Source organism: Ceratotherium simum, chromosome 32, assembly GCF_057802395.1.
Source record: "Ceratotherium simum simum isolate JZ-2026a chromosome 32, ASM5780239v1, whole genome shotgun sequence".
Lineage (NCBI taxonomy): Eukaryota > Metazoa > Chordata > Mammalia > Perissodactyla > Rhinocerotidae > Ceratotherium > Ceratotherium simum.
The window spans coordinates 25,837,967-25,865,217 of NC_141931.1; the positions used below are offsets into that span (position 1 = coordinate 25,837,967).

Here is a 27,251-nt window from a genome sequence, read left to right on the forward strand (position 1 = left end):
GAGTGAGTAACTGAGGGCCACGTGGAGGACAGAGGGAGAGTATGTTACTGCGGAATCCAGATGTACTACTGGAGACCTGGGGTAAATACACACCACACACTCACGTACATCATCCCACCTGCCTTAAATTGAGTAAATAAATGCATTTCACTAGTATATATCAGCAATCCCCATAGCACACTATTACAGTTAAAATTCAAGTTTCCACATATTGTGGAGGTAAAACTGAACGATTCGAGAGCATCACTGAAAAATAGCTGGGGACTGGTTTAACTGGGCTGAGTGTTTCAAGGTCAAAAGAAGCCTTCTTTTAGGGAGCGTGGGTTTAACATGGTTTAGAAACTCAGGCAAATGCCATTAGATTTCCCATTTCAAGCAAAGAACATTTCCAAGAAATAACAGTAACAATATTTGTCACTAGAAAACCGAAGTGATACTTGCCGACTGTGGGATCACCGTCAGAAACCAAAATTATCAAGGAGACTGAGTTGGGGTCCAACAATCCCAAGTTGTTGGCTTCATTCAAAATAAAGATGGCCCGCAGGAGTGCTTCATTGATGTTTGTGCCTGTTCAAGAAACATGATGGGCTGTTCCATTATATATTCTTTCTTTGCACAGAAACAGTGACATCTTGGGTTCAGGTTCATCTGTCAGGTGATTACTCATGCATAATTTATTCAGTACTCAACTCATTCTATTGCTTTCCAAGTGACACACATTTTGCCCAGGCTGGTCAAGATCTCCCAGTGGAGTAAAATGTTCATTTTGTGGTAAACTATCCCCTTAGAGACAAAGTAGCCCTTTCAACGCACCAGTCTGTCATTTTGTTAAACACCAAACGGAAGTTACCTAAATCAGCCTTGCTCGTATACTTGGACACTGTTCTATAGACAGTAACATTTTATGCTCTGCAAGTAACAAGAAGGCTGGTGTCGCTTACTAACACTTTTGAGGAAAGTTGGTTAAAAACTTGTGTGGGATGGGTTACGCGTTGTACATTCACCACCAGCTTAGTATTCGTCATTTAATAATAAATGTATTATTTAAGGCAGACAACTGCAGAACGGGCAAAGACCTCTGTGGTAGGAAATAATACTTCTTCGGTGAATCAAGATTTGAGCCCATGGAAGTTGCTCGCTGGGCTTAGGTCAAACTCACTCACCTCCATGGGGCTGGATTTTCTCGATATACTTTTTGGCATCTGCAACTTGTGTTTTAGTAGCTGAGACTAAATCATTTCTCCAGGCTCGCACGTTGTGGTTGAAATCAACCACAGAGAATTGGTCTTCAGTTCTTAGGTCATCCAATATGGTCTTCATTGCTTCCACCGTCTATTTTGAAAGAGAGTGGAGAGGGGTCTCATTACATAAGCTCTAAGCCTAAGAAGAAAGGAGGAAGACCAATAATTCATCCTAGTCATCTTTCAAGTACTGACTCCAGCTAGATAATTCTTCCAGAAAACCTCTTAAATCTACCTCAGTCAACACAGATCTATCTCTCACTTATTCTGAACATGTATTGTCTGCATTTTGATATTTAAACTTTTACTGTCTTATTTGTTATGCACAATCACTTTGACTAGTTTTATTCTAAGTTAAAGATCACAAACCTTGGGTGCTCACATGGTGGTGCCTGCAAATCAAATATATTTCTCAAGTCCATCTACTCACTGCCTCTCTTAAACCACTGCTTCTTATCTCCTTTCTCTTCAAACCACCAACACCTCCCTCCTCCTGTCTCAGCTGACGACCTAGATTCCTACTTCATTGAGAATTTGAAGCAATCAGAGGAAAGTTTCCACAACTCCCACCATCATAAAATCCCACCTACCAACATTTGTGCCCATACACTTTTCCTTCCTGCCTGGTAATATGGGAGAACTAGTAGTAGTATTTCTACCTAAGGAGAATCCATCCACTTGTGAGCTAGATTTCATTCTCTCTCATCTACTGAAGGAAGTGGCTCTATCAACTGTCCTTTGCCTCTCTTACATCTTAAATTTTCCTCCTCTATTGGTACATTTCCATAAACATAAAAACATACTGTTATTTCTCATCTCTTTAAAAACCTCATTTTTACCCACTTTCCCCACGTCTCAGCTTCCCTTTGCAATAAAATTCCTTGAAAGAACTGTCTAAACATACTGTCTCCAAATCTTTTCCTATTCTCTCTGGAACCCACCCCATTCAGGTTTTCACCATCATCCCTCCACCGAAATTGCTCTTGTCAAGGTTGTTGCTAAATCCAATGGCCTATTCTCACTTCTCATCAGACCCAACCTATGAGCAGCATTTAAACCAGCTGGTCAATCCACCTAATACAACTTCCTCATTGTCTTCCAAAGCCTCGGACTCTCTTAGTTTCTCCTGCTCTCATTGCTTGTGTTTTCTTAGTCTTCAATGCTCGTTCCTCCTCTTCTCTCCAAATTCTAATTGTTGGAAAAGCTTAAGGTTCATTCTTGGTCTCTTCTCTATCTACCCTTGCTCCTTCAGGTTCTTACCTAGTCTCATTGCTGTAAATACCGTCTACATACTAGTGACTCCTAATTGTATATCTCGATGTCTCATCTTTGAACACCAGACTTGTATAGCCAACAGCCTGCTTGACACGTCCACTTGGATTTTAATAGACATCTCAGACTTCACGTGTCCAAAACCGAACCCCCGATATTCCCCACAAAGTCTGATTTCGTCCCATCTTTTCAACTCACTGATGGCAAACTCTATCCTTCTTTCCCACTGCCCAGGCTAAAGGCTTGGAGCATCTTTCAGTCCTTTTTCCTTCTCTCACCTCGCAGCTTTAGGAAATTTTGTTTACTCTACCTTCAAAACAGATTCCAGAATCCAATCACTTCTCGCCACATCCACAACTGCCACCCAGGTTCAAGCCACCAGCATCTCTGGCCTGGATGATTGCAATAGCCTCTTCTCCGGCCTCCCCGCTTCCACCCCTCACCTCCACACCGGTCTGTTCTCAGCGTAGCAGCCAGAGATCTCCTTTAAAGCGTAAGTCAGATTGGGTCCTTCATCCAAAATCCTCCAATAGCTCTCCATGTCTCTCAGTGTAACAGGCAAAGTTCTCATAATGACCTGACAGGCTCCACATGACCTGCCCTTGCCCCTTCCTTCTCAGATCTCATCTCCCACTGCTTTCCCCCACCCTCCCCTCCCGCTGCGCTGGTCTCCTCCCTGCTCCTGAACATGCCTGGTGCTCTTCTGACAGAGCCATTGCACTGGCCGCTCCTGGTGCCTACGGTGGCCTTCCCCCAGATATCTGCACGGCTCTCCCCTCACCTTCTAAGGGTTTACTCAAGGTCTTCTCAGTGAAAGCACCTATTTAGATGACAAATCTATTTAAAATTTCATCCCCCTGCAATTGGCACTCTTGATTCCTAATACACTCCTCTTTTTTTTTTTTTAAAAAAAGCTTTTTTCATAACACGACTGCTGAAGATACTTTTACATTTACTTATTATGTTTCTTGTTTATTCTCTGTGCCTCCTTCCCCCAGAATGAAAGCTCTGCAAGCTCCATGAGAGCAAGAATGATTTTTCTTTTTATGCCTCTGGTTGATTTTGTTAGTGATGAACTAAGTGCCTGATACAGTGGGTGCTTAATAAATGTTTATTAAATGAATGAAGGAAGGAAGGAAGGAAGCAGCAAATACACTCTTGTATTAGAGCAGTGGGTCTCAACTGAGGGCAGTTTTTCCCCAGGGGACATTTAGCAACGTCCAAAGACATTTTTGGTTGTCATGTCTGAGGGGGTGGGTGCTACTGGCATCTAGTGGATAGAGGCCAGAGATGCTGCAAAACATCCTACAATGTACAGAGCGGCCCCTACGACAGAGAATTATCCAGTCTAAATGTCAATAGTGCCACTGTTGGGAAACCTGGTATTGGGGTGTAAGTACAGTAGGCAGGGGCCATGTTTTTTCCTCCTTTTGGATCCCCAAACAGTGGTGAACACTTGGGTGGTCAGAAATGGCTGTTGAATGAATGAATGAATGGTCAGTTGGTTGTTCAAGTTGGTTGGATCACTGGATTGATGGATAAAATAAGAAATGTCCTTGTTTGATCTTTAGAATTGCATCTATACCATTTAACGCTGAATAAGCCTATGTTGAACTCCAAACCGGAAGATATGAGACAGGGTGCCCACACAGTCAAGGAATTAAAATATAATTAGAAAAGATATGCATACGACAATTTCAAAGTTATTTGTGAACAATGGCAAGATATTAACGTAAAATGTTATGCAAAATACCCAAAAGACCGTGAAGCAGAACAGTGATCCAAGTGAGAAGAGGTTATGCTGAGATGAAATTTTTCAAAAAGCTGAACGTTGAGATAAATTTCAGTTGTTTCTAAGCCACTCAGTCTGTGGTTCTTTGTCACAGCAACCCGAGCTGACTGAGACAAGCCATAGTGGGGAAGGGACATTGAACGATTGCTTTGTTGGGAGGGGACAGAAGGTAGAGAGGCCCATGTACCACTGCCACCAGAGGGGACTTACTTGTTTCATTTTTACTCCCCACATTGAGCCACTAACATCAATGACAAAGAGGATGTTTTTGGGAATCGGGTCCATGTGGTCAGGAGCGAAAAAGTGGACAAAATATCCATTAAATACCTGAAAAAACACAACATATTTGTGAGTCAAACTGTTATCAATGTTTAGAATGTAGGAAGACTGGGAGCCTGGGGACTAAGGGAGGAGAGGTGAGCCTGGTGAACAGGAGGCATGGTGGTCATAAAGGGGGAACAGAAGCCTGCCGTCCAGCCGTCTCTCCCTTCTCCTTCCGCTTCCCCTCAGTCCTTTCCTGTGAAGGTCTGAACCTTCTTGGCAGATTAACTCTCCAGGGTATTTCACTTCGCTCCAGTCTTCACTGAGAGCCTCTGTTCTGCGCACCCTGCTAACCAATGGTGAATCTCGTAGAGCTCTGCCCTATGAGGCTCACAGGCCAGTGGACGATCCAGACAAGTAAAGAGGCAATTTGCTCCCTAGGGTGTTAAGCTCTGTGATCAGGAATATAGAGGGCTCTGAGAACATGCAGTGGAGGTGCATCTAACCCAGATGGGAGAGGCTGTTCCAAGGAAATGGCATCTACGCTGGACTTGAGCATGAGTTTGGAGTTAGCCTGCCAGTGTGGGAGTTGGGTGTGGTTGGGGGGGGGGTGGGAGTGGGGAGGAGAGTTCCAGACAGCACTGGCGGTGAGAGAAGATGGCACATTTGGGGCTCTATAAGTGGTTCAGCACGATGGGCCATAAAATCAAGAATTCAAGGAATCAGGGCTGAGCATCAGCAGGGCAGATCATGAAGGAGCTTTAAGTTGAGTTTGGGTTGTTCTTGAAGTTAATCGGAGGCCACTCCAGCTGAGTTTCTGACCTTCCTTTTTGTCTTCCCCTGCAGGCTCTGGTAATTAACTCCCCTCATTCTCTCTCTACTGCCCTCCAGTTGCCTCCACCAGGATAGCACAGTGTCCAGCTGTGGGGTGTGCAGCTGTGGACACTTCCCTACCTCCCTGTCCCTGGAGAGAAGCACAGGAGTTTGGATACTCTCTAAGGTCTCTTACCTTAGCACAAGGGAAATACAGACACAAATGTAAGACATGACAAACAGAGAAAGGAAAATTTCAAGAAATCTCATGATGAACATTGAACCTGGACTCCACCACTAACCGTCGATCTTTCTCTAGGCTTTGGTGGTTAGCCTTCCTCCCAGCCCCAGCACTTCTGGGCTTTCTTTGATAGTCTAATTACAAAAGACCTTGGAAGATTATCCAAAATTCCCATATTGTGATTTTCTCTTGTTCTTCAGATGAGGCCTAGAAGTACCCTTCTGGGACAGGAGACCCAATGACGCTTTATTCAGTTTTCTTGACATAAAAATATAATATTTGGTGACACTTAGGGAAATATGATTTTGGTCCCTTCTCTGTAGCCTTGACACTTGCCTTGGCAGCTAGGAACAACTCAGAGGCAAGGGAGTTAGTCCAACAAGAAACAGTCTTTGGCCTCAGCATGGCAGTTCTCCTTGACTCTGCTTTCACCCACCTCAAGTTCACCAGCTTTCTCTTCTCTGTTCACATCATACATCACCACCAGCTCTCCGTCTACCGCAGTCCCCGAGCAGTTGGAGCATTTTCTTTGCTGCGCTACTGTGGGCTTGAAGGAGACATGAGCCTGGAAAGAACAGTGATGTCTGAGCCTGGTCTCTGCCCCCATCCCCGTCCAGGGTTGACAGCTGCACCTTCTCAAGCACACAGGTAAAGAGGTATTGCCATTCCGCACCCAGGCAGCATCATAGTCCCCTTACTGATGGAAGCGACAGCGCCAAGGCACGTGAGGGAGCATCTGCCAGCACCAACAGTGTGCTGTTAGCTGGAATTTGGGTCTTCTTAAGAGATTCAAAGAACCCCTTCTTCCCCCATGGAAGAAATGGCTCCCAGCTCTAGAAAGAGTTTGTGAAAGGTTCTTAGAGGACTTTGACCCCTCTCTAGTTGGTTACTATTAGCCATTAAGGCAGAGAGAATTAAGATGAATATCTCTCTCTGTGATTTATGAAAATCTACCATGTGTTAGGTGAAGGTCATCTTTTAGCTGGTCAAGCAGATGACTTGGGGGAAATGAGTCTCTGAAAGGGACAGTCATTGGTCAAAATGCAATGAAACATTTGGAGGTTTTGTTTTGTATATCCTGTGGAAGACTTTGCTCAGGGATCACTGCTCTTTCATATAATTCCCTCAGCTCAACATCTGATCACTTCTCTGTTCCCCAGAGCACAGGAGGAGAACAGAACTCAGGAGCTAGTGGCCACTTAGAGTCTTTGCAACATGCAATACATATGGTACCTTCTGGTGTCCTTTAGATATGACTGGAACGCCTTCGAAATGGCCATCAAATGTGTCAGGAACATGAAGAAATCTCAGACCCTGAGGTTCAATAATCCACACGTCTACCTAGAGATGGGAAAGAAAATTACTCAAAATTACAGTGACGATGGTAATTAGTCTTTGGGTGGTATACATGACGTAGTTTACACAGAAATTGAAATATAATGATGTACACTTGAAATTTATATAATGTTCTAAACCAATGTTACCTCAATAAAAAAAGTACAAAAAGAAACAAACTAACAAAAACATGAAGAAAGAGATACTAATAAAAAAAAGAAAAGAAAATTACTCAAAGCATCAACATATCTTTCAAGGCTTTTTGAAAGAAGTACAATTACTAAGTCCTTTGCTGTTTCTCTCATCTTCAAGTTTTACCAAAGATGACCCAGCATGGTACCATGATCACTTCTGCCCATTCTTAAATTCCATGGGATATGGTTCATCTCACAATGGCAACTCAGTGCTTCCCTTCTATTGCTTCCTTCCTCTGGGATTTAATTCCCCTTCTCTATCTCATCCTATTCTATTCTTTTTATTTATAAAAACATTCATGTTATTAGGAAAAAGAAAAAGAAGGAAAGCCATCGTTAAATGATTCTGCATTTACTCTGTAGATCTGTCAGTAAGAGAGCATTTCCCCCACAACCTGGAACTTCTTATTCCTTTTCTGTCTTCTTGCTTTGAACAGAGGTAAAGAGTTGGAAATCCCTTTGGGCGATCCTTGGCAAAACCATAGTCCCAGCTGCCATTTCTCTCCATAGACTCTAGGTGCTGTGCTAAGCACCGCACATGTTGTTCTTATTTGTTATTTCTCATTTTACAGATGAAGAAACAGAGATTCAGGGTGACCCAGCTAGTAAGTGGCTGAGCCGTGCTTCAAACTCAGGGCCTGAGCTCTTAGTACTTTGTATGCTGCCTCTTGACTTTCAATAGTTTCTGTTCCTTCTTTTCATTTGACATGGAGACTATATTTTAGCCCCATGACACAATATTCTATTTGTTTGTCATGAGATTGCCCTCCACTTTTCGTACACACCCACTTAAGGGTGAGATCATCAGGTAGAACCCTGCGCACACGTTGATTTCCTTACTGCCTCTTCCTCATTTAGAGCCATTTGCAACAGCGATGAGCTATCTCCCCTTTGGAAGATCCTGGCTTTGAAGTCAGACCAACCTTTTTTCCACTTTTTTTTTTAAATCTGTTTTCCTAAAGTCTGGACACTTGTTTAAGCAAAGTCAATATTTTCCTTCTTGGTTATTACAAATTCCAGCATAAGATGTGAACTTAATTTGCCTCTAAGATTCCCATTAGCTCCAAATGATCAAATGATTCTCCACATTAGTAAGAACTAAATTTATGCAGAATCAGGTGGATCAAATGTCCCAGGAGAGTCTGACCTAGCCATTGCTGGTAGATGATTGAGAGGCTCTTGGACTAAAGGGAAAAAAGTCTGGGGGAGCACAGATAACTGGTGGGGTCTGCTTTCTTTCTTCCATATGGTTCTATCTATAGATGAGTGTAGGGTACTCAAGACAAAGTTCAGTTGCTCTATAAGAGCATGAAAATGGAAGGAGGACCTTTTTCCTCAGGTCACAGAAGCTCTTAGCAGTCCTGCGTTCCATTTGATGCTGAGGTGGCTCTAAAATCTCCTGGGACATGGTGAATTTTGGAACACATGCCTGAGGCCCTGTACCTGGTCCCACCGAAAGGTTGGGACCAGCCTATGGCGACCCAGAGTCACTCACCATATTTGTTTGTCTTTCTGTAAAGAACACAAGAGTTGGAATAAAAGTTTTCCCAAGATTTGATACATCATAGGAAGTGATTAAAAAGAGATCTGTTCTCCTTCATTCCTGTGAGGGAAATGTATTTCCAATTTGGTGGCCTTTCTGATAGTGATTAGAAAGCTTTTCTGGGATAAAGACAAGGAGAAGTTCTATAATTTTATGTTTTTCGCCTTAATTTATAACTGGGTAAGATCAAGCATCTTTGAAAATGGATACATTTCATAGACTAGTGGAGCTGGAAACTACCTTAAACATCATCTAGTCCAACCTCTTATTTCACAGATGAGAAAGTCAAGGCCAGAGAGCAGAACTGCCCAGATCCCACAGCTAGTTAGTGCCAATTCTGGACTGGAACTCAGGAAACTTGCCACTTTATCCAACACTCTTTCTAATATACTAAAACTCTGTCTGTCCTATTTTAAAACTGAGGAATTCCTAAGATCATGGGAAATTTAAGGATGAATACAAATTTCAGAAATATAAGAAAAATTTATGTGCTGCCTGATATGTGTGGTAAGAATCATTATCTTCATGGACACAAACTCAAATTCTAGGGTGTACAGTACACAAAGTAGTTGTGGATGCAGTCAGACCTGGGATCAAATCTTCTTAATTGTTTCTTAGCTCTGCGACCTTAGGCAAGTTATTTATCCATATCTATAAGTCAGAGATAATGATGTCTACATCATAACTTGTGATGAGGACTCAGTGATGTATAATATGTATAAATACCTTGCCCAAAGTATTATAGAAGACAAATACTTTCATATCATTAACTCAGTTGCTATTAATATTATTATTATCAACAGCCTCAACAATTGCATCATTATAGGTGAGATGCTAATCGTATCTAACTGCTGCCTCATGGTATTTACCACGGGATTCACAGCATTGAGCAAGAGAGTGCAGGGGACTGACACACAGTCATCATCACTCCTGGAAAAATCACCAGGGTCACATATTGAGCTGTGCAGGGCATCTGGCCAGGACTGCAAGAGGGACGGAGATCCAGTTCTTCACTCACTTGCCAAGTCATGTGCCCTGACACAGGGCTGCGTTGGCCTGGAGGAAGGGCATCTTTTTCTAGTTGGTACAAAGGCATTGTATGTGCCAGGAGAGGTTCTGAAAAGAGCTCCACAGCATATACCCCAATAGCAGACTACTGCCATAGTGAACATGAAGAAGAAAATGCTTTTTTGTGGTTATTTGTTAAGGAAGATTGGCCCTGAGCTAACAACCATTGCCAATCTTCCTCTTTTTGCTGAGGAAGATTAGCCTTGAGCTAACATGTGTGCCCATCTTCCTCTATTTTGTATGCAGGATGCCGCAACAGCATGGCTTGATGAGTGGTGCATAGGTCCACGCCCAGGATCTGAACCCGCGAACCCTAGGCCACCAAAGCAGAGTGGGCAAACTTAACCACTATGCCACTGGGCCGGCCCCAAGAAAGTGTTTTTTATTGATCAGATATGCAGTTTTTCAAACTGGAATAAAAATTTCACCACGATAGTTCATCTCCTTGAGCCTTCAGCGTCTCAGGGCAATTCCCAACCAGTCTGCTTCACCTTCCTACCTGTCAAATGGGGAGGTGAGTTGGAGTGTATGCTCCCCTGGGTTTCTTCCGGCTCTGCTCTGCCTCTTACACAAAATGCTCATGTGATGCCACAAAAGTTCGAGCCAAGAAAAGAGTGTCTCAGTTCTTAAGGCAAGAGGTGACGATTACTGCAAAGGTGAATTTAAATTGGTAGGGGAATAGGGTGGCAGAGGAAGACAATGAACATTCATTGAGTTCCTATTATTTGCCACCTATTTCCATAAGTTACATGGAAAATATATTATAGTACCCTTTGCACAGATGAAAAAATGGACACTCGGGGTTACTTGCTCCATGTCAGAAGGCTAGCGTCGTGGGTTGAATGGTGGCCCCCCCAAAAGATATGTCTATATCAAATGCCTGGAACCTGTGAAGCGACCTTATTTGGAAAGAGGGTCTTGGCAGATGCAGTTAAGGATCTTGAGATGAGATCATCCTGTACCACCCAGTGGGCCCTAAATCCAATGACAAGTGTTCTTACAAGAGAAAGGCAGAGGACGACTTGAGACACACAGAGGAGGAGGCAAAGTGAGCATGGAGGCAGAGACGGGAGTGATGTGGCCACAAGGCCACAAGTCAAGGAATGCCAGCAGCTGCCAGACACCAGAAGAAGCAATGAACGGACTCTCCCCTAGAGCCTCTACGAGGCTGGCCCTGCCAACACCTTGAGTTCAGACTTCTGTCCTCCAGGACTGTGAGAGGATAGATTTCTGTTGTTTTAAGCCCCCCAGTTTGTGGTCATTTGTTACAGTAGCACTAGGAAAGGAACACCGAGCTGGCATTGAAATCTGGAATGAAGTGGCCTGCTGGAGTCCAAACCTGTAACCTTTTCTGGACACCGCACTGTCTGGCTGAGTTGACACAAAGAGTGGTGACAAACAGGAAGTCTAAATCGGGGATAGGAACCAGAGGCCGGCGCCTGCACGCCCTGCCAATCATGCTCACCTCCAGGTGTTTGGCCAGTCGGCCCGGCTGCAGATGAAGCCTGTGTTCATAGGACCCCAGCTTCCTCCACTTCACTTCCTGGTAATGAAGTTCAAACTGCACCTTTACTCCGGGAAGGATGTTTACTTCGGTTTTGAAGTCCTCCATATCAAGAGCCTTGCTCCTAAAGATGTGGGCCCCCGACACAAGTCATCACAGGCACGATCGAGCACAAGGCCAGAGTCTAGGCAGAGGGCGTCCAGACTTTCTTGGGCAATCTAACCTGCTCAGTTGTTCATGAAAATGAACAGTAGGCACAGTAGAGAAAATTGCAACTTCCAGATCAATTTAATTCCACCTACAGTTTTAGTCTTCTCTCCTACCTGATCTTTTTCCTCCAGAGCTTCTTACAGATTTGAGTGTCATCTGCAAAGAGCTACGCGTTATTAATCCCTATTACGTGCCAGGAACGTGACACGTAGCATCCTTAATACAGCCACTCTGCAAGGTGGATATCATCACCCTCATTTATTAAGTGGTAACAAAGGAGGCTCATAAAGGATAAGTAACCTGCCCAGGACCACACAGCCAGCCAATTGTAGGGCTGGGACTCACACCCAAGTTTAGATGATTCCAAAGGTAGCACAAGTTTCCTCTACTGCATTTCAAACTCATTGTAGGGATTCTTTATACTTTTGAAGGTCTTCAGACAGAAGAAATCAATTATTTCATCAGATTGAACATGTATTTCCAGCAAAAGGCCTTATTTAATCACATACATATTAAGTCCAATGTGCTCATTGATCTTGAAGTGTTTATGATATTAAGGAGAAAACAGCAGGATTATCAAACAAGGGTGATTTGAGCATTAGGATAAACAATGAATGATTTTTAAAAATTAAATAATTGAATAAGCAAGGTGAGACTGCCTAATCAGCCCGCTTGGGATCAAGGAAGTACCGTGGCGAATTCAGCTTGGGATAGCGGGTAGCTGAAGAAAAAGATGAGCGTGGCCTGGTGCAAAGTTTAGAAGCAGAGCATGCAGAGAGAGGCCGTGTTTTTCTGGGGAGTGGGCTAGAACATGAGTCCTGTGTTCTCTCTTGTATTCACAGTACCTAGAGGAGTTTCTGTTACAAATAAATATTTGTGGAATGAACAAATGAAGAAATGACTGGATGATGTGGTCGAAGTGATGGATAAAGATGGCAAAATAACACATAAAGATAAAAGAACTGATTAACCTGGATCAACACCGGAAGTGCTCCCTCTGCCTGGAATTTCTTCTCTCCTTTCTCCACCTGGCTGAATTCTGTTAATCTACTTGGGCTCGGCTCAAACATCAGGTCCTCTGTGATGATCTTCTGGGCCCCAGACACAACTGTACACTCGGCACTTGGAACTCCCACAGGGTTTTGTACTTTTTCTACATTAGAGCTTATCGTTATATATATTATAGTTACCCATATGTTCTAGATTTCTTGTTTGTCTTCTCCACTGGCCTGACAGTGTTTGTGTTGCTGCTGCCCCTGACAGAACTGGGTACAGAGCTGACATTCAATGCATTTTCGTTGAATGAAGGAACACATGGATGTAATGAAAAGAACTTCAACTGGAGGTAAATTTGGGGATATAGAGGAGGAGAAAACAATGAAGAAAAAAAGGATGGCAGGATCTGGCAGAAGGTCAGACAGGCAGTGTGAGGACTATCGGCTGAAAATCCCTTTGAAGTTTCTTGCTTCAGTATGTGTTTTGAGGGTGGTTTGGCATTCCCAGCATCTTATTTGAATTATAAGGGGAAAAAAATCAACAGAAGCTAAGCTACGGAACTGATGCTGAAAAAGACCTTACCCCATAAAAATAAGGCAAGATAAATCATTAAAACAAATTCCAAACCTTTCTTTCTGTATATATGGTAAATGTAACAAGACTACCAATATTTCTGTAGTTCCTCTATGCACTCTTTTAGAAAATCAACATTTAGTTACAGAACATTCATCTACCCCCAAGGCAAGCTATGTAAGGATAACCTCTGCAAGATCATCCAAACTCATTTGTTGCAGAGAGGCTGTAGGGAAATAGAAATTGGGATGCCTAATTCTAGCATCTGACTACAAGGTTCTGGGCCTTTCTGGAGGCTAGTTTGCCATAGGGGGAATGGGATTGAGCAGAGGCGCAATCGGGATGAGGGAGCAGGTGGCTCTCTCCAGATGTTACCTCACCAATCCGGCGGTTTTGCCTTTCGCTCTGGCCTGTGAGTAGAGCGCTCGGCCCACAGGTTTCTCCTTAATGGAGCTCGTGAATGTCATGCCGTTGACAGTCCTAGAAAATGACAGAAGGCCACCAGTTGGTCCGAATAGCAGTCTTAGCAAAACAAACCAACCACCAGCAAACATGCCAACCATGTGGACTAATGAATGGGGGCAATTGCACCCAAGAAGAGAGACGTTTGCATATTTCATAGTCAGGAGTCCCTTTATCTAATAGTGTGACTAACGAGGGACGGATAGGCTCCCATCCTAAAAGCTTTCCTTCACATACTGTTGCTTATGTTTAACATTTTTCCTCTTTTTCAAATTTAACCCTTCAGATTAAGTGTTGTTCTCTTGGGGCATCCCTTTTGAATTACAAATGTGTCTAGAAGAGGAGATGGATAAATCATTAGTTATCTGGCTTACATTTGGTTTATAAAATCATTCTTCTACGAGTTAAGGACCTGGGATAGCCTGAGGGCATTATGTTTTCCTGCCAGGGTGGAGAAAAATACAGAAACAGAAAAAAAAAAAACAGAAATGAGAAAGGTGCTGGTGAATCTCTTTGCGAAGTTTGTGTTTATTTCTATAGCGTCTCCCTTGGGGACCTCTGTCTTCTCATTGCATCTCCATCTCTACCCACCTTACTTTCAGCTGACTGTCATCTAATCCGTACCAAGGAATGACTGATCAGAGCATTTGAATTACGGAATTTTAGAAGTAAAATGGAACTCACGGCATTCAAATGGGCAGTATCTCTCCTCAAGGACGTATTTAGAAACATGTGGAGAAGTTTTTGGTTGTTCAGATGACTGAGAAGTGCTGCTGGCCTTATGGGGTACCAAGAATGTTAGACATTCTGCAATGTGAGGGACAGTCCCACTAAAGAATTGTCCCGTCCCTATTGCCAATAACATGTTTGCTGAGGCACACTGCCAGGTTTGTCTCTTTAGATGAGAGAAGTCAGGGCCAAGGAGACAAATGACTTGCTCAAGGTCGCAGAGCTAGTCAGAAACAGAGCTGGAACTGGACCCAACGTGTCTAGGTCAGCACTATTTCTATCAAATCATACTAAGGTTCAAAGACCAAAAAGTTTTTAAGACCAAAGGAAATCATCTCTGATGGTAGAATACTTGGAACCTTGATAAAAATGCAGAAGAAATATGTTGACTGGATATGGATGTGTGCACAGCTCATATTGAATTGTGGTGATAGAAGTAGCTATCTTCTCTGGTCTTATGAGTTCAGCCCTGAGTTGAAGGAGACCAAAATAAATGTGTATTTCACAATTCTGTCTTTCATTACATCAAATCTTCTATGGAATGAGGTGGAAAAGAAAGAAAAGAATGAAGGAAAACAGAAAGAAGATATACCTAGAATAAGTCCTGGTTATGTGGTTTAAAAATAAAAATTGCTTAAAATAGTCTTAAATATAATTTTTCATATATGGTGTTACATAATACCACTACATAAAAGCTTTTCCTTCTACATTTGCTTTTTAGAAAAGGCTGACTAAAAAAAATTTTTAAATAAATTTCTAACCCAATTTAAACGATACCAATTCAAAGTCACATAATGCCTTTTTTCCACCTACTTTGTTTTGTTTACCAAATATAGTTAACTGGCTCTGCAGTTTTTAGAAGCCAAAGTGCATGATGATTGATCCCTTTGTTTTATTTATGCACAATTATCATTGATGATTTTGGTGTATGAAAGACAAAAGCAGGTGAGAAGTAACTCAAATTAATGTCTTAATGAAAAATAGCCAGACTGTCTGTAGAGCCCTGTGCCCTGTTCTAGGCAACTTGAGAAGGACATTGACCAAGTAGAGCACATTTGGGCCACGGCCTCCTAAATGGCGAGGGGGTGGAAAACCATCCAATCCCTTGGAGGAACAGGGAATGTTGAGTCTTGATAAACTAAGCCACCAGGTGGGACGAGATAACTGGCCTTCACCATTTGAAAGGCATTGGAGTGGTTTAAAAGTTTTTATTATGTAAATCTTCAAACATACAAAAAATAGACAGATTAATATAAGGAACCTCCATGAAACCATCACTGGGCTACATCATTCTCAATATTCAGCCAGTCTCAACTTATCTATATCCCTACTCTCTCCACCTCAATTATTTTGAAGTCAATCTCAGAAAGCACATCATTTTATCCTTGAATACTTCAGTATGTGTTTTGTAGAGAATTTAAAAAAAATTTTTGAGTAGAACTAGAGTCATTGGGTAGAAAACGGAACAGATTTCAATTAAGTATAAGCAATAATTCTAACAGAGCTCTCAACCATTGAGTGGATTGCCCTGGGAAGTAGTGAGTTTATTGTTAAAGAGATATTTAAATCAAGCCTAGATATCCCCCTTGTCAATGGTATAATAGAGGAACTGAAGCACTGGACAGATGATTGGATTTAATCAGTGGTTCTCAACTGTTTTTTTCCATAGAGAGGTATATGACAGATGACACTGAACTGCTCCACACACACTCATATATGGTTTCCTGTAAGCCAAGCAACTCCATATATTGTTCTCCCCTCAAAAAAAAGTATTAAAATGCAAGTAAGTAGCAGGTTGTTACTACAGAGATAACCTTAAGTTTCCTTTAATTTATTAGAATTGAAAAGCAAATCCTTCACAAATTCTGATACTTTGAACAGAAACAAATTATTAGGACCCTCCCCATGATGACTCTTGACATCCAGTGGTCCATAGCTATGACAGTGAGACCCATTGGAACAGTTGACTGTTAATGTCCCCCATGATGACTCTTGACATCCAGTGGTCCATAGCTATGACAGTGAGACCCATTGGAGCAGTTGATTGTTAATGTCCATTCTAACCCTGACGGGGTTTGATTCTGTGAGTAGAGCATATCCAATTTCTGGTTCTATCTAGAAGTTACTCACATAGAGAAGTTGGAGATGAAGGCTCCTTTGGGAATCTGAACATCAAATACAACACCCTGAGGCTGTGGAGAGTTGTTCACCATTTTGGCCTGGATGATGGTGTTGGCCATACGAGAAGTGATAGTGGACTGGACTTTATAGCTATAAAGAGTGACTTGATCAACATCTTCCTGTAATTGGCAAGAAAGAGTGACAATACTCTGAGAAAAATTACACAGAGCTTCACTATGTATTTCATGTTAACAGCAGTGCATTTTATTATGAACAATTCTAAGGCATCGGGAAGCATATAACTCAGGTATTATTAAGCAGTCTCCTAACTTGGAGTACCCCCAGGCAGACCTGTTTTGAGATATCTGGAGATGCCGTTCAGCTCCAAGAATCTATTAATAATGATTTTTAAAAATTAGAACACAAGTAGAAAATGATGGTCAGAAGCAAGACTGGATTATGAAAGTCCAGGAAACGACTTCGAATGCAGGGCCATAGAGAGGGAAAGGACACAGGATTGCAGGGCTGGAAGGCGAGCCTGGCTGTATCTTCAGAGTGTGTTGCAGCCAGGCCTGTAGTGGGTGGAAGACACATGTGGTCCCCAAAGCCCCATTCTGCTACCTACTTTCTTCAGTTTTGTCTATTACAACGTCATCTTTTCCTAGCCCTCCTCTCCTTCCCCAAATGAAAACAAAATATGAGAATGCTGATGGATGTGAGCAATGAATAGAATATCATGAAGAGGGCATATTTATGCAAGTGTTGGTCCAGGACTCTGGACCTCCTTTACCAATTCTTCTCTGTTGATACAAGGCATCTCCAGCGTAAAAAAGTTACAGTCTATCAGTAGCTCAAAGGTCAGGTACTAAAAACACACATTTTTTCAGGAGACACCCGAGAACTGCAAGCTTCTTCAGGACTACGGTAATTATGTGACCCTCTAGATTTTGCTTTTTTCTCCAAAACATTTTGCTTCTTTCAGTACGAGTTGTCATCCCCCAAACTTTGTTATGCAAGACTGAACCTTTCAACTGTTAACATCCAGCTCATCTCGAGATAAGATAAAATCCAGGCTAAGTTATTCATTTTTCCTACCCCTTAAATGTGTGCTTCTCGAAGTGTCTGTCAGTTCAGAGTAGGAAGCCAATGTTAATCACTTCCTTTTGATCTTTTCTTGCCACGGGAAGGACTATGAACATCTCAGGGTGTCAGGCCATTTCATGTTTAAGAATTCCTTTCCCTCACTCTTTCACCCTCCAAAGCTGTTGAGTGTCATATTTTGAATCAAAACTGCTAAGATGAAATAAATACATGTGCTTGGATGAAACCTATGCTGTTGGCAAAATTTGAGAAACTAAAGAGAAAGGACATTTTCAGCTCTTAGTGACATCGCTCCTAGCTGCATATATACTGTAGTGTCATCCTGAATTTTAGACACACTTCCAAACAGAATTGGGCAAGAGGATATTTCGAAAGTCAGGCAAATGCTCTCAGTGATGGAGACAAAGGAGGCGGCCGTATTGATTTCTAGGTAATAGGTAACAGAAAAATCCTTCAGGCGTCAATTTTTAACAAAATCAAAGTAAACTTACCGTCGTTTCTCCAGATTCTCCAGCAACACTTCTCTGTGAAAGGAAGTTAGATAATCATTCTTCAAAAATGTGTTACTAGTTACCTGGAGGGCAGAAACTGCTTTCTCTCAGTCTAAAAATTTTTGTCTTCAATACTGAGCTATAATTCATTCATTGGAGCCAGAGACGTAAATATCAATATTCTCGAACACTATTTTCCCACTAGTCTGTTTCTCTGAACAAATTTTTCAGCCACTTTTTGGGTGCATGCACATCATTCTTTGATATAAACCTAAAACAAATGTTTTTGAATGAAAATATTCAACCAAACTCCTGCTGAGTAACATATATCGCCTTTCTCCTTTCTATTTGTCTGATTTACTTTTTATTCAGTTGAATGGTTATTGGGGTGCTCCATTCTTCTGCAGGGCTCTGGACAGGCCATTCCAACTGTCTATGGTGCTCTGCCTTCCAGGTCCTCTCTGTCCCCTACCCCCATGTAGCTAATTCCTACTCATCCTTCAGATCTCGGCTTGGGCAGAATTTCCTCAATGAAGCTCTCTCTGACTCCCCTACCTCCTAAACTAGGTGAGCTTCCTTTACTAAGTGTTTTCATAGCAGCACAGTCCAGCCTTCAAAGCAAGACAGTGGCAATACATATCTGTCTTTCCCGTTAGGCTAAGCCACATGACAGTAGGGATTTCAACGTACTTCCTCCTTGGTGTAGCCTTTAAGCCAGGCACGGTGACTGGTGTGTAGAAGATTCTGTACTCTAACCACTGTGCAAGGAAATTATCCACATGAAGGACTATCCTGTGGGCATGGAAAGCTGAATGGCTTTAGAGTGATGAGTGAACATTTAACATCTGATGGATTTTAACATAATAAGTCAGATGCTGGATATAAGCTTAGCTTGCCTGATTTGCCTGAGGTTTTAGGGGGCCTTATGTTACAGAGTGAAGCCCATGGTTGCCTTCTTTTAGACTTTTTGAGTGTAATTCTCAATGACTAAGTTTTCTCTCTTGTAGCTAGATGGACTTTGACTTGAGGACTTGCCTATTGAATTTTAATACTATTGGTCTGCAAAAAACCTGGACTTTCAGAAAGTCAAAAGTTCATACCCGTACAAAATAAGTCATTGGTCAGCTTAGCGTTGCTTCTACAATTACCTCCTCTCTCAGCACATAGGCTCTATATGGGAGAAGCCAAACCCTTCCTGGCCTCCCAGAGAATTCACACCCATGAACTAGAGGATTTTGTCTGTGCTGCTGGTGGCCTCCAGGGCAGCCTCCAGCGTGGGCAGTGCCCCTGTGCCCTCTTAGCTACTCCCCAAGACAGCAGTGACAGGAGGAAGGAGAATGTGTGGCTGCAATGGGAGGCGTCCTCTGCCACTGGGATAGAAATGACCTCTTAAGAGGAAATTCTTCCATATAAGGTGGTAATATCCCGTAGTCTTCAAATTTCAAGAAAACACATAGCCATGCATCCTTTAAGGGATTAGGGTGACCATTGTGGTTTGGAGGCTAAAGAACAGCTACATGGAGGTCTGATTTTATTTCATCTTGACAATGCTTCTCCCTAGGTGTAAAACCATGGGACGCTGCTAAAAAAACAAGCTCCTGAGAAAATTTAGCAAAAACCGTCTTAGCCCTTTTCTTATTTCTTCAATCATGATCTCTTTCACTTATTTTCCCTGTTGGAACTAAGGTTTACTGTACCTGATACCTCCGGTTCTCTGGGACAAGTTGAAATTTGCCCGGGGCCAGCTCCACAAGACCTCCATATTCTGCAAACTTAGAAAAGAATTTGGGATGTTTATTTCTATCAAGAAAAGAAATCTAGAGCAAAAGAGGCAGCTGGGGACAGGCATAAGGGTATTCATTGTATCATTTTATCTTGTTTCCTATACCTCTGGGAAATCTCATTTTTTAATGCAATGATTTCTTTAATTATTTATGTTTGCTAGTTGTGTCTCAGAGGTGAATAAATGGAAGTTAATATCTTTAAATCTGTTGGATGCAGAAATTCATTTTTAAGTTTGCCAGATGATGGGACATGAAGGTGGCGGTCACAGTAACCCATTGATCAGGAGGTGCCTGGGGAAAGTCTTGGGTAGATCTTGGGGGCATCAGCAATGTCTGACTGGATAATCATGACCCATTATCTGTTGAGTTAAAGATGCCCATATGAAAGGAATACCAGTAAGAGGTGACTGGAAAAGCAAAAACACATTTGGATATCTTGGCTTCAATTCTTGGTTCTGCCAATGAGATTTCCAACACACTCTGGTGGTTTTTAAAGTGTTAGAGAATATGGTAGTTTCTAAGCAGACAGAGCGATTTTCTTCCTTGCAAATATGCTATCCTGTTCTTTGGCATCTTTGTGGGTAACCCACTCTGCAAGTATTACAAGCCGCTGCATCTCCCAGGATATTCCCATAACACACACTACTTTGCTGGCATCAAAACACCTCTTGTATGATTTTCAAAATGACTCAGTCCAAGACTTTTCTTATGTTGGGGATGGCCAAGGATCCAAAGTGGAGACCATGAGCTTCCTGGAAATAATTCTTGCATCTGCCAGCCCACTTGCCATCTTCTCCTTTAACAGGAATATTGAAATACAGAAATCACTGTTCACTTATGTATGAAAAACAATGGGGCTTTGATAGCGACATTTCTTCCACTCTTAGTACAAGAGTGATAATGGTATGTCTTCATCATTATCATAGCTAATAATTATTAAGTGCGTCCTAGCACTTGGTCTGTGCTAGGTAGTTTACATATGTCATTTAATTCTCATAACCCCCTTAGGCTTAGATCAATCATTATCCCCATTTTTTAGATAAGAAGTGGGCAGCTGTGTTTCGTAAATGCTATACAATGGGGCTGGCCCTTTGAACTTGACTTAGTTTCCGGTAAAAGCCATTAATGCTTTAAAAGGTAAGTACATATTCCAGTAATTATAGCAGTGAACATTTCTACTCAGATGAATTTTATCATAAATTTCCCTTCCACATCGAATACAGTCCTTGAGTAGCAATAGCAACAGGCTATTTACTGAGAATATATATAGACCAACAACAAAGAGTCTTCTGGAAGTACTTACTTCTGGAAGTTCATTGGTGGGGATTTCAAAGCCTTGTGCTTCAGAAAGAAAGAACCAGATGAGAAAGCACGTGAGTCCTTTCATTTCGCTGGGCAGCTCTGCCAAGCTCTCCAGCGCAGGGTCTGAGGAGAATTCACTCCTTACTGAACCAAGTTCAAAGGAACAACAGAAGACTACAGTTCGTTTTTAAAAAGAAGAAAAATGAAGAAGAAAGCTCTCAGACTTTGTTCAAAAACGGGACAAATATTTGTTCTGGAGTCCAAACTTGAGCTGTGGGGGTGGACGGGACACACAGAGGTTATTCAAACAGCAAAGCCGGAGGCAGTCCCTGGACTGTGAGAACAAGCCAGGGTCGAGTGGATACGTTTCCCTTTTTTTTTTGTTTTTGCTGATTTCTGTTCATCTTAAAGTCAGAGAGACCTAAAGTTAAGTGTTATCTTCTTTGAAGGACCAGATGAGGAGCTATCCCGAGAAATAGAGTCAGAGAGAAAATAGCTCAAGTGAAAAGTTTCTGGAAACAAAATCCTTTGATTTAAATGAAAGCAGGAGAAATTTGGCAAAAGTGGGAGAAGAAACACAAAGGTTTTCTGAGCCAAGCATTCGTGGTTAGTGTTCTTCTCTCTGTCTTTGATAACTGAGTACCTATGACATATAAGAACTGGGTGAGCAGCTGTGCCCGATCCAAAGGCACGCTCTTTGCTGAGGATGCTTCACGAATGTTTTTGGTTAAAGGAACAGTGTCTGTCCCTGCTGCCCTGATCAGCCTCGCTCAGATGAGTGGAAAATCAACTCTCCCCTGTCCCAGAATCAGGGAAAGCCCAGCCTGGAAGCAGAGTATATTATCCCTGCTTGCTCATGATCTAGATGAAATAATAATGCTAACCAAGATCTATTGAGCCCTTCCTGGTGTCAGGTACTTTTACTTACATTATCTTGAACTCTTTTCTAATCTATAAAAGAGCCATGTGAGGTGTGTGCTGTATTTATCCACATTTACAATTGAGGAAAATAGGTTAAGTGATTTATTCCTGTCTCACAGTTAGTAAGTGGAGACTGGGTCAAGGTCGGCCTGACCTCAAAGCCTTTGCTCTTCATGACTACGCCCAGGAGAGGTGACCGGCTGTCCATCACTGGGATCCCGTGTTTCAGGTGCGAATTTAGATTCTAATTTACCTGTAGTTTCCAAGCTGGGTGGCAAGTCTGCTCCACGAGGCTTTTTCTTGGTCCTCTACTCCAGATATCTGCTTGAACAAGGGCTGTGCTGCCGACCCCAATTCGGTCGGCAGGGGCCTGAGCTCCCATGTCATTTCTGGAAGTTTCCTTCCCCAGAATGGAACCCATGGCTTCCTGCCCAATGTTCCCTGATCTAGTACGGGGTCATGGACCTGCTGCCAGGGACCACTGTTCTCTAAAAGTCCACTCACATAGCGGAACTTACACTGCATGAAAACAGGAAGTCTGCTGTGGCCTCTGTGACATGACGATGCAGGGCTGTTTCCACCAGATCCCATTCTGACTGGACTCTGCAGGGTCCCTTGCACCTCAGAGAGTCATGGTGAGGATTAAATTGAACACAGGACAAATAAGTCAGTTGTCTGAGATAGCCTTCTGATTTCATCTAAAGGGAAATGGTTTAAAGTTTATTTCAAAGACAACGCAAGTGAAAAGAGAAAGTCAAAACCAATGCCAAAAAACATAAACGTATGGACTGAAATATGCAGGATGCTGTTTAAAAAACTACAACTTTATTTATTATATCCAAGCACAGGCCAAAAATCATTTGAAGTGTTGGTTCAAATATAATATAAAAGGCAAATAGATTAAATTTATCTGTAAGATTGTGAAGGGTTACTGACGATATTTTTGAAAAGGTCAACCATATGCTGTCTCTAAGAATTATACTTTATCTCCATGAGACAAAAACAGACTAAAAGTTAAGATTACATTAAAATCTATCCTATTTAGAGCCAGCCCTGATGGCCTAGTGGTTAAAGTTCAGCGCTCTCACCGCTTTGGCAGCCCGAGTTCGCTTACTGGTTGTGGAACCACACCACCTGTCTGTCAGCTGCCATGCTGTGGCCGTGGCTCACATAGAAGAACTAGAGGACTTACAACTGGAATATATAACCATGTACTTGGGCTTTGGGGAGGGAAAATTAAAAAAGGGAGATTGGCAACAGATGTTAGCTCACAGTGAATCTTTCCCAGCAAAAAAAAAATCTATCCTATGTATTCCAAATACTTGAAAAACGGGTTACAAAGATGGTATCAGGTTAAAATAGGTGTCAGAGCAAATAATAATAAAAAGAAAGTCATGGGGCTGGTGTGGTGGTGAAGTTTGTGCACTCTGCTTTGGCAGCCCGGGGTTCACAGGTTCAGATCCCAGACACAGATCTACACACCGCTCATCAAGCCATGCTGTGGTGACATCCCACATACAAAATGGAGGAGGATTGGCGTAGATGTTAGCTCAGGGACAGTCTCCCTCACCAAAAAAAAAAAAAAAAAACGTCAGAAAAGAGAATTAAATCTAAGACTAGAAATCAACTATTTGGAGAAACAAGGTAATAAAATAGATTTTTAAATTAGAAGAAAGTGATAGATCTGTCCAATTAATAAAAATGGAATATGCAATAATAAATTAAAAACGAAAAAGAAATGTATACTGATACATAAAAAATATTTTTGTAATAAGTAGAGATATTGACCAGTATGTCAAATTTACAAGACATTTTATATGAAATGCGAAATATTTTAAGTGGCCCATAATATAGAGGTAAACAGACCAAAACAGAGAAAGAAATAGAAAAACTTACATAAAAAAGACAATTGAACCTGACCATTTTTTCCAAACTTCATAGATATATACCTACACAATGTACAGAAAGTGACAATGTAGTTTTTAGTTCATTTAATGAGGCAGATATTGTTTTTACCCCCAAATCTGAAAAGTACAACACTAAAAAAAAGCATAGGACCAATTTACCTTATTAAAAATTAATATGATCCTGGACAAAATTTTGATACCGTGAAGGAATAATCCACTATGGTTGAAAGTGGTTTAGCCTAGGAAATCAAGGCTGGTATCACACAGAAAATTTATCAAATTAAAACTTCAGCAAGAAAAATACTAAAATTATTTCACTATCTCAATAGCTGTTGAGGAGCCATTCAATAAATTCCAAAATCTGTTTCAGATTAAAGTGCTTAAAATATTAGTTTTAGCAGGCAATTTTTTTAACTTGATGGGGAAATACGTGTGTATGTCTGTGTGTGTGTGTGTGTGTGTATAAATATATATAAAACCAAGAGTCAAGTTTGAAAAAATTAAGAAATGCTATGCAGAAAAGTTACTTCTCTTAAAAAGAGAAACCAAAAGATGAGTTTTTGTTGAGGACATGATTCTCTACCTAGGAAATCTAGAGAAGCTCATAAAAAATTACTAGAGGGGGCTGGCCCTGTGGCTAGTGGTTAAGTTCAGTGTGTTCCACTTCAGCAGCCTGGCTTCACAGGTTCGGATCCTGGGTATGGGCCTATACCACTCGTTGGCCACACTGTGGTGGCGACCCACTTATAAAGTAGAGGAAGATTGGCATAGATGTTAGCTCAGCACTGATCTTCCTCAAGCAAAAAACAAGGAAGATTGGCAACAGATGTTAGCTCAGAGCTAATCTTCCTCAGCAAAAAAAAAAAAAAATTACTAGAGTTAGTAAGTTTGTTTAGTCGACAGCGGGATACAAGATGAACCCACAAAATCAGTTACATTTCTCTTTACTAGTGATTACACAGGAAGCAGCATGAAAGAAGCACCTTTTTATGAATTGTCTCAAAAACACAAAGGAATTTAAATTAGGACAGTGATTTATAACAAGAAACATATTAAACTCTGGCAAAATAAATGAATACAGGAATAGAAAGAGCACTCTGTTATTAGAAACACTAATAGTTAATACTAATAGCTAAATTAGCTAGTAACTAATTCATTAGTTAAATTAATATGTATATTTTATAAAATATTGATGTGATTGTCCCCATAGAAGAGTATAGAACCTGAAAACTCTAGAGGATGAAAACACAATAAAAGCAAAAGAACACGGTTTTTAAACAATAAAAATTATGCCTAGTTTTTTAGATTTTAAAATATATTGTAAAGCACAAGTAAAAAATATGGTTTGATGCTTAAAAATATAGACGCTTATCAATGGAGTAAAATAGAGTCCAGAAATACACTTCGTATAGAATATATTACAAACCTAAAGCAACAAAAAAATGGGGAATGAATTCAGTCCTAAACAAATGCTATCGGAACAATTAGATAATGATATGAAAAAGAATTAACCTTAATTCATATGTAACAAAAATTCATATAGTATATACAATTTTATAAGGTATATATAAAAAAGGTAGTTTGAAGAATTCCATCTTAAAAAGAATAATGAAAACTGGTTAGCCTACTATGCGCTGGATATTCTTTTAGGCACTTAAAAAAGAAGAAAACAATAAAATGAGGAAAATATACATGATTAGCAAACTGGTTATTGTTTACTAGTAGTGAGTGAAGCTACAATCTATTTTCACCCCCATTTTACAGATGAAAGAACGGAGGCTCAGAGAGGTTAAATAGCTTACTCTAGGTGGCTGGAGGCAGGATGGGGACACAGGTCTGAGACTGTCAACCCTGCAGTCTTTACCACATCATCTCATATAAGGGAATTGCTTGGCTCCTGTCTAAACTGAGGAAAAAGGATGAGCAGACAGTTTTTTTTTTTTTTTAATTCTTTTGTTTATTGCAGTAACATTGGTTTATAACATTGTAAAAATTTCAGGTGTACATCATTGTACTTCTATTTCTGCATGGACTACATCATGTTCACCACCAAAATACTAATTACAACCCATCACCACACACATGTACCGAATTATCCCTTTCACCCTCCTCCCTCCCACCTTCCCCTCTGGTAACCACCAATCCAATCTCTGTCCCTATGTATTTGTTTATTGTTGTTATTATCTACATACAAGGAAATGTAGACATTATCTTACACAGGTTAAAAAACACTCATATGAAAATGAAAGCAGCTTTAATTTACTGTCAGACATATATCCCACTAAAGGATAATTAAAAGTTTTAAAAACCATACTGGAGCGTTAGGAAGAAGCAGATAGTCGCAAATTGCTTGGTGGCACAGTGAGTTAGCTCACTTTTTCTGGTAATACGGTAAAAATATAAACTATGAACTATAAAATTGTCGCGAAACTATTTCTACCTAGGGAACAAATTCCCAGGAAATAATACAAAAGGAAAAAAAAATGTATGGAAAAGTTTATACCAGTGGAAGAGGGACAACAAGCAAATTGACAAAGAGTGGGAGAACGGCTAAGCAAAGAGTTAATTAGTGAGTGAATTAGTTCATGGATCATGAACACTGATGGAGACTGTCAGGTGTACTAGGTACTGAATACATCATGAAGAATCACAAGGAGTTCTCACCTTCAAGTGACTCAGCGCGGTGGTGCGGAAGGATGTGTGAAGGATAAATAATTCACTGCAACACATGATAAACTTGACAATGGAATACTGTGCAAAGGTGGTACCAAGGAAGGTGTGGTCAACACCCTTTGAGAAGTGGATGCACATTTCACAGAGAAGGTGGTGCTTGCACTGGGTCTACAAGGAGCGGTAGGATTTTCCCAGGCTGACAGTGGGAGAATCCCACTCAGGAGTGTGCAGGGGCAGGACGGGGCATTCAGGGAAATGGGTGTATTTCAGTCTGGCAGATGGAGGGAGAGGCGAAAGGGAGCAGCCTGATGCACCGTGCCAAGGGAGTCTGAACTTTGTGCTCCAGGCAGTGGGGATCCAACGGAGGGTTTTTAGAAGAGGAGAAGCATGGAAAAATCCATGTTTTACAAAGATCTCTTTGGGTGCAGCTAGGATGATGGAAAAGGCAAGACAAAAAACCAAGGAACTATTTAAGAGACTGACAGTGCTCCTGTAGAGATAGCGTGAGGTTCTAAACCAAGGCGGTGGCAGTGAGGATGGCCTGAGACGATGGATGCATGTGACGTTAACATAAGATGCTATATATGTATGTGAAATCTCAAGTGTGTACTTTTGACATACAGAAGTGTATGTGCAGATTATTGCTAAGTAATGGTAGCAGGATGCAGATTAATGGGGGTAGACATTTACAGCTCTAAGAAAAACATGTAGGTTGGC

General features: G+C 41.3%; 1 protein-coding gene across 2 annotated transcripts in view; it reads right to left on the minus strand.

Annotated features, from left to right (window-relative positions):
• The window catches only part of ITIH2 (inter-alpha-trypsin inhibitor heavy chain 2), a 37,979-nt gene extending 16,861 nt beyond the window's left edge, over positions 1 to 21,118 (minus strand). Inside the window, exons 1-11 of one of the 2 annotated variants that reach the window (XM_004425381.3) lie at positions 21,035 to 21,118; positions 19,645 to 19,719; positions 17,948 to 17,980; positions 16,365 to 16,534; positions 13,419 to 13,523; positions 11,226 to 11,388; positions 6,854 to 6,961; positions 6,057 to 6,185; positions 4,516 to 4,632; positions 1,164 to 1,332; positions 442 to 567 (exon numbers count right to left, since the gene is read on the minus strand). In XM_004425381.3, coding sequence (XP_004425438.2) covers positions 442 to 567; positions 1,164 to 1,332; positions 4,516 to 4,632; positions 6,057 to 6,185; positions 6,854 to 6,961; positions 11,226 to 11,388; positions 13,419 to 13,523; positions 16,365 to 16,534; positions 17,948 to 17,980; positions 19,645 to 19,719; positions 21,035 to 21,118 — 1,279 coding nt within the window. The remainder of the gene's footprint in view (positions 1 to 441; positions 568 to 1,163; positions 1,333 to 4,515; positions 4,633 to 6,056; positions 6,186 to 6,853; positions 6,962 to 11,225; positions 11,389 to 13,418; positions 13,524 to 16,364; positions 16,535 to 17,947; positions 17,981 to 19,644; positions 19,720 to 21,034) is intronic. The other variant, XM_087420844.1, reaches the window with a different exon arrangement.
• Between the last annotated feature and the right edge of the window lie 6,133 nt (positions 21,119 to 27,251).